Source organism: Saimiri boliviensis, chromosome 4, assembly GCF_048565385.1.
Source record: "Saimiri boliviensis isolate mSaiBol1 chromosome 4, mSaiBol1.pri, whole genome shotgun sequence".
NCBI lineage: Eukaryota > Metazoa > Chordata > Mammalia > Primates > Cebidae > Saimiri > Saimiri boliviensis.
In genome coordinates, this window is record NC_133452.1 from 101,703,519 (window position 1) to 101,716,672 (window position 13,154).

The window sequence follows — 13,154 nt, forward strand, 5'->3', positions numbered from 1 at the left end:
ACATAAAAACTCAAAAACAGCAAAAAACACCGACAAGATATTCAAAATGCTAATATTAAGTCTCATTGTCTGTGAAAATTCGATTGAAAATAAATCCAAGAGTGCAAGATTTATAATAGATTAACAAGGGAAATTAAGGATATTGGTGGGGCCGGGAGGAGACGCATCGTTAACTTTTTGATTCACACGATGGAGCTATACTGTGTCCTTCAAAGAAATGGTACTTGGTAAGCTGAGTTGGACGGCTATCATAAACCATTTCCTATACACTGTTAGCATAGTCAGAAAGTGAGAGTTATGGATTGACATCGGGATTAGATCATTTGAATTTTTCACCCACAGCACAAATCCTTCCATCGTTTTCAATAAACAGAGCGACAGGGAGACTCTGATGAACCGTTGCTCACGTGTTGAACAGTTAGCAACCCCGGGCTATCGGATCCCTGATGACCTTCCTTCAGAAAAACGAACGGACATCTCAACGGAACGAGGAAGGGGAGGGTAATATCACTGAGTTGAGAGATGATAAAAATGGACCACAATCAACACAGGGGCCCTTACTTTTAGGTTAAAGATTTCTATATACAAATACATATTATGCTCGCCCTTGCCAAAAGATATTAGACTCAGGAAATTCATTCTTCACGAAGAAAATAATCCCCTCTCTTCCATTCCTCCTTAGGTCCCTTACTTTACCTGCTTCTTTCCTCTCGAGGGTAGGAACTTTGAGCCCCGCCTCTCTGCCTCTCCAAGCTCCTCCTTCCCCGTCCACCTGTGTGCCCTGCCCCTGACGTTACCCGTTGGCTTCAGCGGCTTGCAGGATTCCGGCTCCCGATTGGTCGGCCCGTCCACGGCCTGCGCAGCCCACCAATGGCAGCGGCGCTGGGTGGAGGGGTGCCCACATCCAAGATGGCGTCCCCAGGCGCTGAGAGTGGGTGACCGGCGGCGGGGAAGCGGCCTGGGTTGGCCCTCAGATTGCGGGGTCTGGGGGCATCTCTCCAGGCAGCGCCCCTGGCCCGCCTACAAGGCCTTCCCCCGGCCAGAGCAATGGCCGCTGAGAACAGCAAGCAGTTTTGGAAGAGGAGCGCTAAGCTGCCGGGGAGGTGAGCCCAGGACGCTGAGAGGGAAAGGGGATTGGACCAAACCCTTCCAGATCCTAATCCCTAATCCCGCGGGCCTGGGGCGCCACCGAGGCCGGAAGACTGGTTTGGGGAAGCCGGGCTGGGGAAACTGGGGCTGCCTAGTGGTGGCAAGGCAGCTGTCAGGCAGAGGAGCGAACAGCGAGCTTTGGGGACGGCTGGATGTGGGTGTAGACTGGGGGCTGGGGGCGGAGGTTTCAGGAGGGGTGACCTCAGCTGGAAGGTGGCGGAAGATTGGGCGTAACCCGCAGTGGAGTTGGGTAAGAAGTCAGTGTCGGCCCTGGTGTCGGAGGTTCATCCCCAGAGCTGCTTCCCACTCTAATCAGAACTCCCTCTCAGGGGTCTCCACCACGCACAGGTGGTTGCTCGCTTGAGGATGGCCCCTTCCCTTGCTCCCCTAGCTGGACACTTACCCGAAGGGTTCTGGTGGGAGTTTGTGGCCGCTTGCCGAGAGGGTTAGGCAAGAAAAGTGAGGACAATTCTCAAGCCCGACCTTACTTTATCTTGAGTTGGCCCTTTCCCACTAGGAATTAATACGAGGCGACCACAGAATCAGGGTTATTCCTTTGGCATTTTCTAAGGAATTGTCCAACCCCAAGTGACTTCTTCCTTCCTTGCATTGTAATGCTCTTCTTGTGCAAATGCACTAAATTCTTTTATTCTACAGTTGTTTAGCTGGAGAGCAGACCTCCTAAGACTACCCCCCACCCTCTTTTTGGTGTATGAGACTTTTAGCAAATTACTCATCCATCAATCTTGGTTTACTGTTTCAGTTTATTTTGGGGAGAGTCCTGAGAAGTATAAGGAAGAGTGTGTATTTCAGTCGTGAATTTAAGATTTCTGCCAGCCACAGTCTACTTGATGATGAAATTCATGTTTGGTTGTGCCCCATGTGCTACCTTTTCTAGTGGATTCAGGTTTTTTCCTTCTGAGATAATCTTTTGAACTCGTGATTTTTTTTTTTGAGACGGAGTCTCTCTGTTGCCCAGGCTGGAGTGCTCAAGCGATTCTCCTGCCTCAGCCTCCTGAATTGCTGGGACTACAGGTGCACACCACCACGCCTGGCCTATTTTTGTATTTTTAGTAGAGGCGAGGTTTCACCGTATTGGCCAGGCTAGTCTCGAACTCCTGACCTCGTGATCCACCCACCTCAGTCTCCCAAAGTGCTGGGATTACAGATGTGGGCCACTGTGTCCAGCCAACTTTACTTATTTATTTATTTATTTATTTATTTTTTAAGCAAGAGAGAAATGAGGGTCAATAGTGGCTAGATAAGAGCCTTAATTTTTTTTTTTTTTTTTTTTTTTTTTTTTTTTTTTTTAATGAAATAAGAGACAAGGTCTCACTCACAGTGTTGCCAGGGCTAGTCTCTAACTCCTGGCCTCAAGTGATCCTCTTACCTTGGCCTCTCAAAGTGTTGGGATTTCAGGCGTTAGCCACCATGCCCCAGCAAGTCTTATTTTATTAAGGGTCCTATTTAGGACATATGGAGAATAGGGTGGAAATCAGCTTTTAGTAATATTTATTAAACTAATAGGAATGCAAAGATAACTTCAGATTAAAGTGCTGTGGATTTACAGTGTTAATATTACTGTTAAAGATGTTCTGTGTCTTTAGGTAAGCACCACTTCCTGCCAGCTGATTTGTTTTCCTTCCTGGTCTAGTGAGCTCTCTAGTTGTGCTGACTGCTATTCTCTGGGATTTTCCATAGTGAGATCATTAAGTTTTGACATCCTAAGATTATAATCAGAATCCATAGGAAAACTGTTGTACCAGGAAGCAGTGTAAGAGATGTGTGACATGGCATGGCCTTCTCTGCCTTCTGACTGGTGTTTGCTATTAACAGTCTTTTCCCCCCGTATCTCCTGTGTTTGACTAGAACAGTCAACTTTTTTTAAAGTACTACTTTTCTGAGATAGGAAGAGAAGTCTTTTCAGTTTCCTCAAGTTTCTGGATTCCCTTTTCATTTTGAAGAATATAGAGAAATTGAGAGAGGGCCGGGAACAATGTCTCACGCCTGTAATCCCAGCACTTTAGGAGGCTGAGGTGAGCAAATCATGAGGTCAGGAGTTTGAGACCATCCTAGCCAACATAGTGAAACCCCGTCTCTACTAAAAATACAAAAATTAGCTGGGTGTGGTGGCGCTGTAGCCCCACCTACTCGGGAGGCTGAGGCAGGAGAATCGCTTGAACTTGGGAGGTGGACGTTGCAGTGAGCCGAGATCATGCCACTGCACTCCAGCCTGGTGACAAAGGGAGACTGTGTCTCTAAATAGATAAATAGGCGACAAAGCAAGACTCCGTCTCTAAATAAATAAATAAGTACATAGAAATAGAGAACTCTTGCCGGATGCGGTGGCTCATGCCTATAATCCCCGCACTTTGGGAGGCAGAGGCGGGCAGATCACGAGGTCAAGAGATCAAGACCATCCTGGCCAACATGGTGAAACCCCAGCTCTACTAAAAATACAAAAATTAGCTGGATGTGGTGGTGTGCACCTGTAGTCCCAGCTACTTGGGAGGCTGAGGCAGGAGAATTGCTTGAACCCGGGAAGCGGAGGTTGCAGTGAGCCGAGATCCCGCCACTGCACTCCAGCCTGGCGCCTGGCAACAGAGCAAGACTCTGTCTCAAAAAAAAAAAAAAAAAGAAAGAAAGAAAGAAAGAAAGAGAGAACTTTTGAGTTCAGAAAGACTTGGGTTACTATTTGGACTCTTGTGTGTGTGACCAAGACAAATAATCTTTCTAGGCTTCAGTTTCCCTAGGAAATGAGAAATAAAAATACTTTCTCCAGAGTTACTGTGGGGACTAACTGAAATACCCTATTTGTAAAGAACCTAGGGCAGATTTATTTAGCCCATTGTAGTTGCTCAAAAAACAGTAGCTATTAATATTATTGTCATTAATAGAGCAAGTAAACATTTAAAAGCATGTTTCTCAGATCCTTATCCCAGCTTGTTGTCTTCGTTAAGGATTAAAATATTGTTACAATTCATAATAGTTTGGTAAAGTTAAATATTGTTCAGCTGTGTGCTTCTAGCAGTGAAGCCCACGAGCCACTGGTCATAGGAAAAAACTAAGGTTTTTTTCTTTCTTTGTTTGTTTGTTTTTGTTTTTGTTTTGAGACGGAGTTTTGCTCTTATTGTTCGGGCTGGAGTGCAATGGCGCGATCTCGGCTCACGGCAACCTCCACCTCCCGGGTTCAAGCGATTGTCCTGCCTCAGCCTCCCAAGCAGCTGGGACTACAGGCATGTGCCACCACGCCCGGCTAATTTTGTATTTTTAGTAGAGGCAGGGTTTCTCCATGTTGGCCAGGCTGGTCTCCAACTCCCAACCTCAGGTGATCCACCCACCTCTGCCTCCCAAAGTGCTGGGATTACAGGCATGAACCACCATGCCCCGCCCAAAACTAAGGTTCTTTTAGATAGAAAGGTACTTTGATTTAAAGAAAATGTTAGGACATTTTCTCAAGAATAGAACTTTTGCATCTGTACTTTCAGTTTTAGAGAAGAAAAACTTTCTCCCGGGTGGGGAGATGACACAAATGACTGTACTAGATGCTTTGCAACTTGGAAATGAAACTAGTTTACTCTTCTTTGCCAATTGAAAGGTGAAAGATCAAAGTGATGACAGGTTTCTTTCAGTTTGTCTGATCACGATCCAGCAACCTTAGTGACACCAAATAGAACTTTTATTAAATAAAATAACAAGTTGAAAATGAATGAAACATTCTTTTTAAAAATAACAGCGTTATTGAGATATAATTCACATACCATAAAATTTACGCTTTTAAAGTGTACATTTCAGTAGTATTTAGTATATTCATTCATAGTACAGATGGTTTTGTACAACCATCACCACTAATTTCAGAACATTTTCATCACCCCAAAAAGAAACTACATGCCTGTTTGCAGTCACACCCCATCCACCCCACTCCAGACCCTGGTAACTTTAATCTACTTTCTGTTTCTGTGGATTTACCTCTTTTGGATATCTTATATAAATGGAGTAATATGATGTGAGGTCTTTTGTGGCTAGCTTCTTTTTTAAGCACAGTGATTTCAGGCTTGTCCATGTTGTGGCATGTATCAGTACTTCATGACATTGTATGGCTGAATAATATTCCATAGGGTAGATACACATTTTGTTCATTCATCAGTTGATGAACATTTGAATTGTTTTTGCCTTTTGGTTATTGTGAATAATGCTTTTATGAACATTTATGCACAGGTTTTTGTATGGTTATATATTTTCTATTCTTCTGTGGATAAATAGGAATGGAATTGCTGGGTCATGTGGTAACTTGGTGGAACTAAACATCTTTTTAAGTTCTCTCAGTTATTCACATAAGCCCCATGCATTTAGCACATCAAATGGTCATTGTATTGATGCCTAGGAGATAAGAGGCAATCTGTACCATTGTGGTTAAGAATGCAGGCTTTGGTGGGCAGGGTACCTCACACTTGTAATCCCAGAACTTTAGGAGGCTGAGGCTGGTGGATCATTTGAGGCCAGGAATTCGAGCCCAGCCTGGCCAACATAGTGAAACCCCCATCTATAATAAAATACAAATTAGCTGAGTGTGGTGGTGTGTGCCTGTAATCCGAGCTACTCAGGAGACTGACATATGAGAATCGCTTGAACCTGGGAGGCAGGAATTGTGTGAGCCAAGACTGAGTCACTATGCTCCAGCCTGGGCAACAGAGCGAGATTCCCATCTCCAAAAAAAAAAAAAAAAAAAAAAATATGGGCTCTGAAATCTGACTCCCTAGGTTCAAATCCCAGCTCTGCTTTCTAGCTATGTGATCTTGTAGAATTTAATTAACCTCTTAATGCCTCAGTCTTCTCATCTGTAAAATAGGGACAGAGTATCTGCCCCAGGGGGCTGTTATGAGGATTAAATGAGATAATACTTAAAAATTGGTTAGGAAGTACACGATAATATTACCTATTATAAGAATGATAATTCCAATGCTAGTAGCTATCATTTTTGTTTTCTCTCCTTGCTTTAGTTTTTGAAACTGGAATTGAAAAGCTTTGATCTGGCTGGATGTGGTGGCTCACACCTGTAATCCCAGCACTTTGCGAGGCCGAGGCGGGCAGATCATTTGAGGTGAAGAGTTCGAGACCAGCCTGGCCAACATGGTAAAACTCTGTCTCTACTAAACATACAAAATAAATTAGCTGGGCCATGGTGATGCATGCCTGTAATCCCAGCTACTAGGGAGGCTAAGGCAGGAGAATTGCTTGAACCCGGGAGGTGGAGGTTACAGTGAGCCAAGACCATGCCACTGCACTCCAGCCTGGCAACAGAATGAGACTCAGTCTTTAAAAAAATTTAAAAAAAGCTGTGATCACTGTGTATATGTCTAGAGCCTGGGCACAGGAGAAAAAAACAGGGTCTCACTCTGTTGCCCAGGCTGGAGTGCAGTGGCATGATCTTGGCTCACCGCAGCCTCTGCCTCCCAGGTTCAAGCAATTCTCCTGCCTCAGCCTTCTGAGTAGTTGGGATTACAGGCACACACCGCCATGCCCAGCTAATTTTTAGTAGAGAAGGGGTTTCACCATGTTGGCCAGGCTAGTCTTGAACTCCTGACCTCAAGTGAGCCGCCCACCTCAGCCTCCCAAAGTTCTGAGATTATAGGCGTGAGCCACTGTGCCTGGCCCTGGCTGATTTTTGTATTTTTTGTAGAGACAGGTCTTGCCATGTTGCCCAGGCTGGTCTTGAACTCCGGGCTCAAGCAGTCTGCCCACTTCAGCCTCCCAAAGTGTTGGGATTACAGGCGTGAGCCTCTGAGTCTGGCCAAAATCCAAATTATTTGTGTCTTTCAGGCCCTTCAATGTTGGAAAGAGAGGTCAAGTTAAGGACTTGAACCCAATCCTAAAATCATAATGAATCTGATACTCCTATCACTTAGTGTCACAGCCTTTGTGGGCAGGTATGTTACAACCTGTTCTTGGCTTAGAGATGTTTTACTGGTAGAGTGAGTGACTGGAAGATACTAAATTATCATTGAAACAGCATAGATCGCCTGTTCTGGAAGACTTCTGTGGAGTGAGTGTGTGAACCTAGATCCGCTGCCAACACGTTTGGCATTTAAATTTGATGGGTCTTTTCCCATATTTGCACTAGCTCTTTTATCAGTGGTAAATGAACAGCTGTTGGTTTTTCCTACCAAGATATTTGCACTGTTCCAACAAGGCAAAACAGCTATGCCAGTACATTCTATGGCGTTGGTTTTATTAAAGAGAGTGATGGAGGTTAACTAGAACTTTTGTTCCATTTTGTCTCTGTGGCAGCATATTCCATGGCATTCTTTTCTCTGCATATATGATGTAATTTCTTCAAGATGCAGTGCGTTAACCTCTGGTTTTTAGGTGTAGCTTAAGCAGAGGCCTAGGTTTTGTAGAGTTCTAACCTTCACTTCCTAAATATTGTTAAGTGCCTGCTGGCGAGTGTTGTGCTCTGCCAGGTGGCAAGGGGGCTACAGAAAAAGATATGGCACCACCATGGCTTTCTAGAAGCAAAAAATCTGCTTGGCATCATGGCTTCCCCTGGAGAAGATGCTGTGTATGATTGACTTTCTGGTTTTTCCACTAAACATATGCTACATTTGTAATCAGACAAACTTAACAGTGGAGTTGAGTGAAAACACATTGTTGAATGCAAAGAGCAATATGTAGAATGATATGTACAATGTGCAGTCTTTTATGTGAAGTTTGAAAACATAAAAATTACTGTGTGCTGTTTATGGATAGATGAATATATGTAGAAGTATAAAAACAGATGGGAGGAGTTCCCTCCAATTTCAGAATAATGGTTATCTCTTGGGAAGTGAAGGAACAGGATTAGGGACTGCAACTGGAGCATCAGTAGTCTAATACTTTTTTTCTTTTTTTTTTTTTTTTGAGATGGAGTCTTGTTCTGTTGCAAGGCTGTAGTGCAGTGGCGCAATCTCTGCTCACTGCAACTTCTACCTCCTGGGTTCAAGTGATTCTCCTGTCTCAGCCTCTGAGCAGCTGGGACTACAGGGATGTGCCACCATGCTCGCTGGTTTTTTTTGTGTGTTTTTAGTAGAGATGGAGTTTTCACCATGTTGGCCAGGATGGTCTTGATCTCCTGACCTCGTGATCCACCTGCCTCGGCCTTCCAAAGTGCTGGGATTACAGGTGTGAATCCCCGTGTCTGGCCTAACACTTCTTTTCTTAAATGAAATGTGACAAATGTTAACATTTGTAAATCAGAGTGATGGATTCATGAATGTTTGTTATATTATTTTCTGTACTTTTCTTCGTGTTTGAAAATGTCAAATGCTCTTTCACTTGTGTTAAGAGTTAGAGCAAATGTTTTGTATTTTTTTAACTTGTGTTAGAGAGATCAGCCAAATAGCCATGAAATTAAGTAAAATTTAAAGTAACATGATTTAGAGTCAAAATAAGTCATATTTACAGTATGATGTTATTTATATAAAGTTTAAAAAACATGCAAAATTATACATTGTTTAGGCATAATACATAGAAAGTAAAAATTTTAAAATGAGTGTGGAAAATGACAGATTCAGTAGAGCAACTTTCTAGGAAGGGAGGGAGGGGTATGCCAGGGGTTTTGACTCTGTAATTTCTTATTTCTTAGGCTGAGTATTGAATGCCTACCTGATTACTTGATTGTGTCTTTTTTTTTTTTTTTTTTTTTTTTGAGAAGATCTCGCTGTGTCACCCAGAGACTGGAGTGCACTGGCTTGATCTTGGCTCATTGCAACCTCTGCCTCCCAGTCTCAAGCAATTCCTGTGCCTCAGGTTCCTGAGTAGCTGGGATTACAGGTGTGCTCCACCAAGCCCAGCTAATTTTTATATTTTTAGTAGAGACAGGGTTTCGCTATGTTTACCAGGCCAGTCTTGAACTGCTGGCCTCAAGTGATCTGCCTGCCTTGGCCTCTAAAAGTATAGGCATGAGCCATGGCTCCCAGCCCTGACTGTGTCATATATTATGATCCAAATCTGGTTTATTTTTTATTTTTGTTGTTTTGAGATGGAGTCTCACTCTGTTGCCCAGGCTGGAGTGCAGTGGCAAGACCTCGGCTCACTGCAACCTCCACCTCCCTGATTCGAGCAATTCCCCTGCCTCAGCCTCCCGAATAGCTGGGATTACAGGTGCACACCACCACACCCAGCTATTTGTATTTTTAGTAGAGACAGGGTTTCACCATGTTGGCCAGACTCGTCTCGAACTCCTCACCTCAGGCAATCTGCCCACCTCAGCCTCCCAAACTGCTGGGATTACAGGCATGAACCACCACGCCTGGGCGATCTAGTTTATTTTTAAAAAATAATATAAGCCCTGATTTCTGTAAGTTAGGAAACTAGAAAAGGCATGAGTTAGTAGATGCTGAGGGTAGGGATATGAAAGTTTCATGGTGGGTGTAGAATTTGAAGAGAATATTTTGCAGGGTGAATACAATTTTGAAAATGGATATTGAAAATAAAAAAAGCATTCCAAGTAGGGAAAAGAGCCTTATTTAATAATGGGTTTAATAAGTTTGGAAGGGGGAGTGGAGATCAGCCTTTTCCCAAAGCTGAGTTTGGGTTTGGAAGGCGTAGAGATGGTACAGACAGTGATAGGTGAATTAGAAATGTCAGGAAATTGAGCACCTTAATCACTGGGCTCTTCTGGTATATCTCCATGTAGTCTCTGTGATCATCTTGGTTTCTCTTTTCTAACTTCTTGCCTGTCTTTTTAAAAGTGCAATAAACTGATTTATTATGCAAAGTGTTCCAGGTTTAGATACATCATAGTTTAGTTCAAGAATATGTTAACAAATTCAATTTGGGCTCTGCTGCCTTTGCTGATGAAGTCCATCATTTATCTTAGCCTTTCTGGCTATGCCAGCACCTTGGGCTGACAGCTTTAAAAAATAGTACGCTGCGGTTTTCAGACTCCTTTCCTAGATGGTAACTGATGGCCTCTGACCCTTCAGCCTGCACAAATTATATTTGCTTTTTTTTCTCCATGGGTCACTGGCAGATGGCAATACTCCTTTAAGGAGGGGATCTAAGGACCCTCTTATTTTTCTACGCAGTCTACCTTCCCTAACTGGCCTGTTGAGATCTTCCTGCAGTTTTTCCTCTGATTTTACATTGTACTGTGAGGAGGACTTGTGGACTTGAAGAATTCAGATGTATTCGTCTTAGATTATTTGCAGCTGCTAATGTGCACATCAGTAGCCCTTTGGGGGTTTTTGTTTTTGTTTTCCAGGAAGGGGCAGGTTGTCTGTGTCTTAACACCCCCTTCCTCTCTCAGCGGAACTTTCCCTTTACTCTTTGATTCCTCTTTCCTTCTTTCTGCCTAGTAAACCCTTTAAACACATCAATTAGTATTGTTTTCAGAGTTTGTATTTCTGTAGTAATATATGTAATAGTTTGCTTACAAATTACTGCATAACCTTCCAGAGAGATTTTGGGAGTAATGAGTCTTATAGCTAAAGAGGTGGGGACTATATTTATACATGGAAGATTATATACAAGAAGATTTCCTCCGAAATTTTAATAGAAATCAATGTGAAAGTGACTGAATTGTCTATATTTTTATTTAAAAGCATCTTTCAGATCACCTCTGTTATGTGAAACAAGTATTTGGTAAGCTTGTTTCAATTTCTAAATGTGGGTATGTATTAAATTATAAAACTGGGAGGGAGGAAGAAAATCAATGCTTCTTGGTCACTGAATGTTTGCTGGGTAGTGTTCTAACATTTGCAAATCTACGTCACTACCTGCTTAACATTAAATGAGCATTACCACCCACCAGGAATTGTGCTAAAGGGCTCTTGACATATTATCCCACTTAAATCTTCCAACCTTCTCATGATTGCTTAATTTATTTCTTATAAAAGTGAAACTTGTACATGATACTAAATCAGAAAGGATTTGCAGTGAAAACAGTCTCTTTGGTGTCCCTTCATCTTCTAGTCATCTGGTTCCTATTCCAAACTGCTGCTACTAGTGTCTTTTGTATTCTTTCAGATACTCTGTAAATACATAGACCTAATCATACATAAAATACATATATCTATTTTAAAGATTTGTACAAAAATGGTGTCATACATATAGTTCTGCATCTTTTTTCAATTAATGTCTGCGTTTATATCAGGTCAGTGAATATAGAACTGCCTCATTCTTTTGTTGTTGTTGTTGTTGAGATGGAGTCTTGCTCTCTTGTCCAGGCTGGAGTGTAGTGCAGTGGCGCAATCTCAGCTCACCACAACCTCTGCCTTCTAGGCTCAAGTGATTCTCCTGCCTCAGCCTCCCAAATAGCTGGAATTACAGGCACCAGCTAATTTTTATTTTTTTTCGTAGAGACAGGGTTTGGTTTTGCCATTGTCCAGGCTGGTCTTGATCTCCTGACCTCAGGTGATCCACCCACCTCAGCCTCCCAAAGTGCTAGGATTATAGGCGTGAGCCACTGTGTACAGCGAGAACTACCTGATTCTTTTTTTTTTTTTCTTTTTTGTTTTTTTTGAGACAGAGTTTAGTTCTTGTTACCCAGGCTGGAGTGCAATGGCATGATCTCGGCTCACCGCAACCTCCACCTCCTGGGTTCAGGCAATTCTCCTGCCTCAGCCTCCTGAGTAGCTGAGATTACAGGCATGCGCCACCGTGCCCAGCTAATTTTTTGTATTTTTAGTAGAGACGGGATTTCACCATGTTGACCAGGATGGTCTCGATCTCTTGACCTCGTGATCCACCTGCCTCGGCCTCCCAAAGTGCTGGGATTACAGGCTTGAGCCACCGCGCCCGGCCCTACCTGATTCTTTTTAAGAGATGTATTGTAATTTATTTAACTACTTTCCTGTTGGTAATTATCCTTTCTCTTTCAATAGGTAAGTTTGCTCCTTTATATTTATTGGAATAACTGATATATTTAGTTACTAGTCTTAGTCCAATTTTTAATATTTTCTTCGTCGTCTTTTTTTTTTTTTTTAAGATGAGGACTTACTCTGTTGCCCAGGCTATAGTGCAGTGACATGATCATAGTTCACTGTAGTCTCAAACTCCTGGGCTCCACTAATCCTACCACCTCAGCCTCCCAAGTAGCTAGAACTATAAGCATGCACCACCACAGTTGACTAATTTTTTTTATTTTTTTTTTTTGAGACGGAGTTTCGCTCTTATTACCCAGGCTGGTATGCAATGGCACGATCTTGGCTTACCACAACCTCCGCCTCCTGGGTTCAGGCAATTCTCCTACCTCAGCCTCCTGAGTAGCTGGGACTACAGGCATGCACCACCATGCCCAGCTAATTTTTTGTATTTTTAGTAGAGACAGAGTTTTACCATGTTGACCAGGACAGTCTCGATCTCTTGACCTCGTGATCCACCCGCCTCGGCCTCCCAAAGTGCTGGGATTACAGGCTTGAGCCACCGCGCCCGGCCTAATTTTTAAATATTTTGTAGGGACAAGGTCTTGCTATATTGCTCAGGCTGGTCAAACTTCTGGCCTCAAGTAATCCTGCTGCCTCAGCCTTCCAAAGTGCTGGGATTACAGATGTGAGCTATGTGCTCAGCCTGTTAAAAATATTTTCTTTTTTAAAAAAATCTTTCACTATGTGAACTGTGCTTGTTCTTGAGGAGAGGCACACACACACACACACACACACACACACACACACACACAGATAATTTAGAAGATTTATCTTTTTATTCTAGTGATTGTGTTTTAAGTATAGCTTTATACCATAATTCTTCAGACAGTACCCGTTGACTCCCTAACCATGAGTAATGATGAAATTAGTAAGTATATTTCCTCACCCCTCCCTTCCCACCTGCTTCTAGTTATTTTCCTTAGTTTTAATTTCTATCTTAAAACGTACATATGCTGGGCGCGATGGCTCAAGCCTGTAATCCCAGCACTTTGGGAGGCTGAGGCAGGTGAATCACGAGGTCGAGAGATCGAGACCATCCTGGTCAACATGGTGAAACCCCGTCTCTACTAAAAATACAAAAAATTAGCTGGGCATGGTGGC

The 13,154-nt window shown here is 43.0% G+C and overlaps 1 protein-coding gene across 1 annotated transcript in view; it reads left to right on the forward strand.

Annotated features, from left to right (window-relative positions):
- Positions 1-886: 886 nt before the first annotated feature.
- The window catches only part of TBC1D22B (TBC1 domain family member 22B), an 80,670-nt gene continuing 68,402 nt past the window's right edge, over positions 887-13,154 (forward strand). Inside the window, exon 1 of the mRNA XM_039467682.2 lies at positions 887-1,103. Coding sequence (XP_039323616.1) covers positions 1,048-1,103 — 56 coding nt within the window. The 5' untranslated portion in view covers positions 887-1,047. The remainder of the gene's footprint in view (positions 1,104-13,154) is intronic.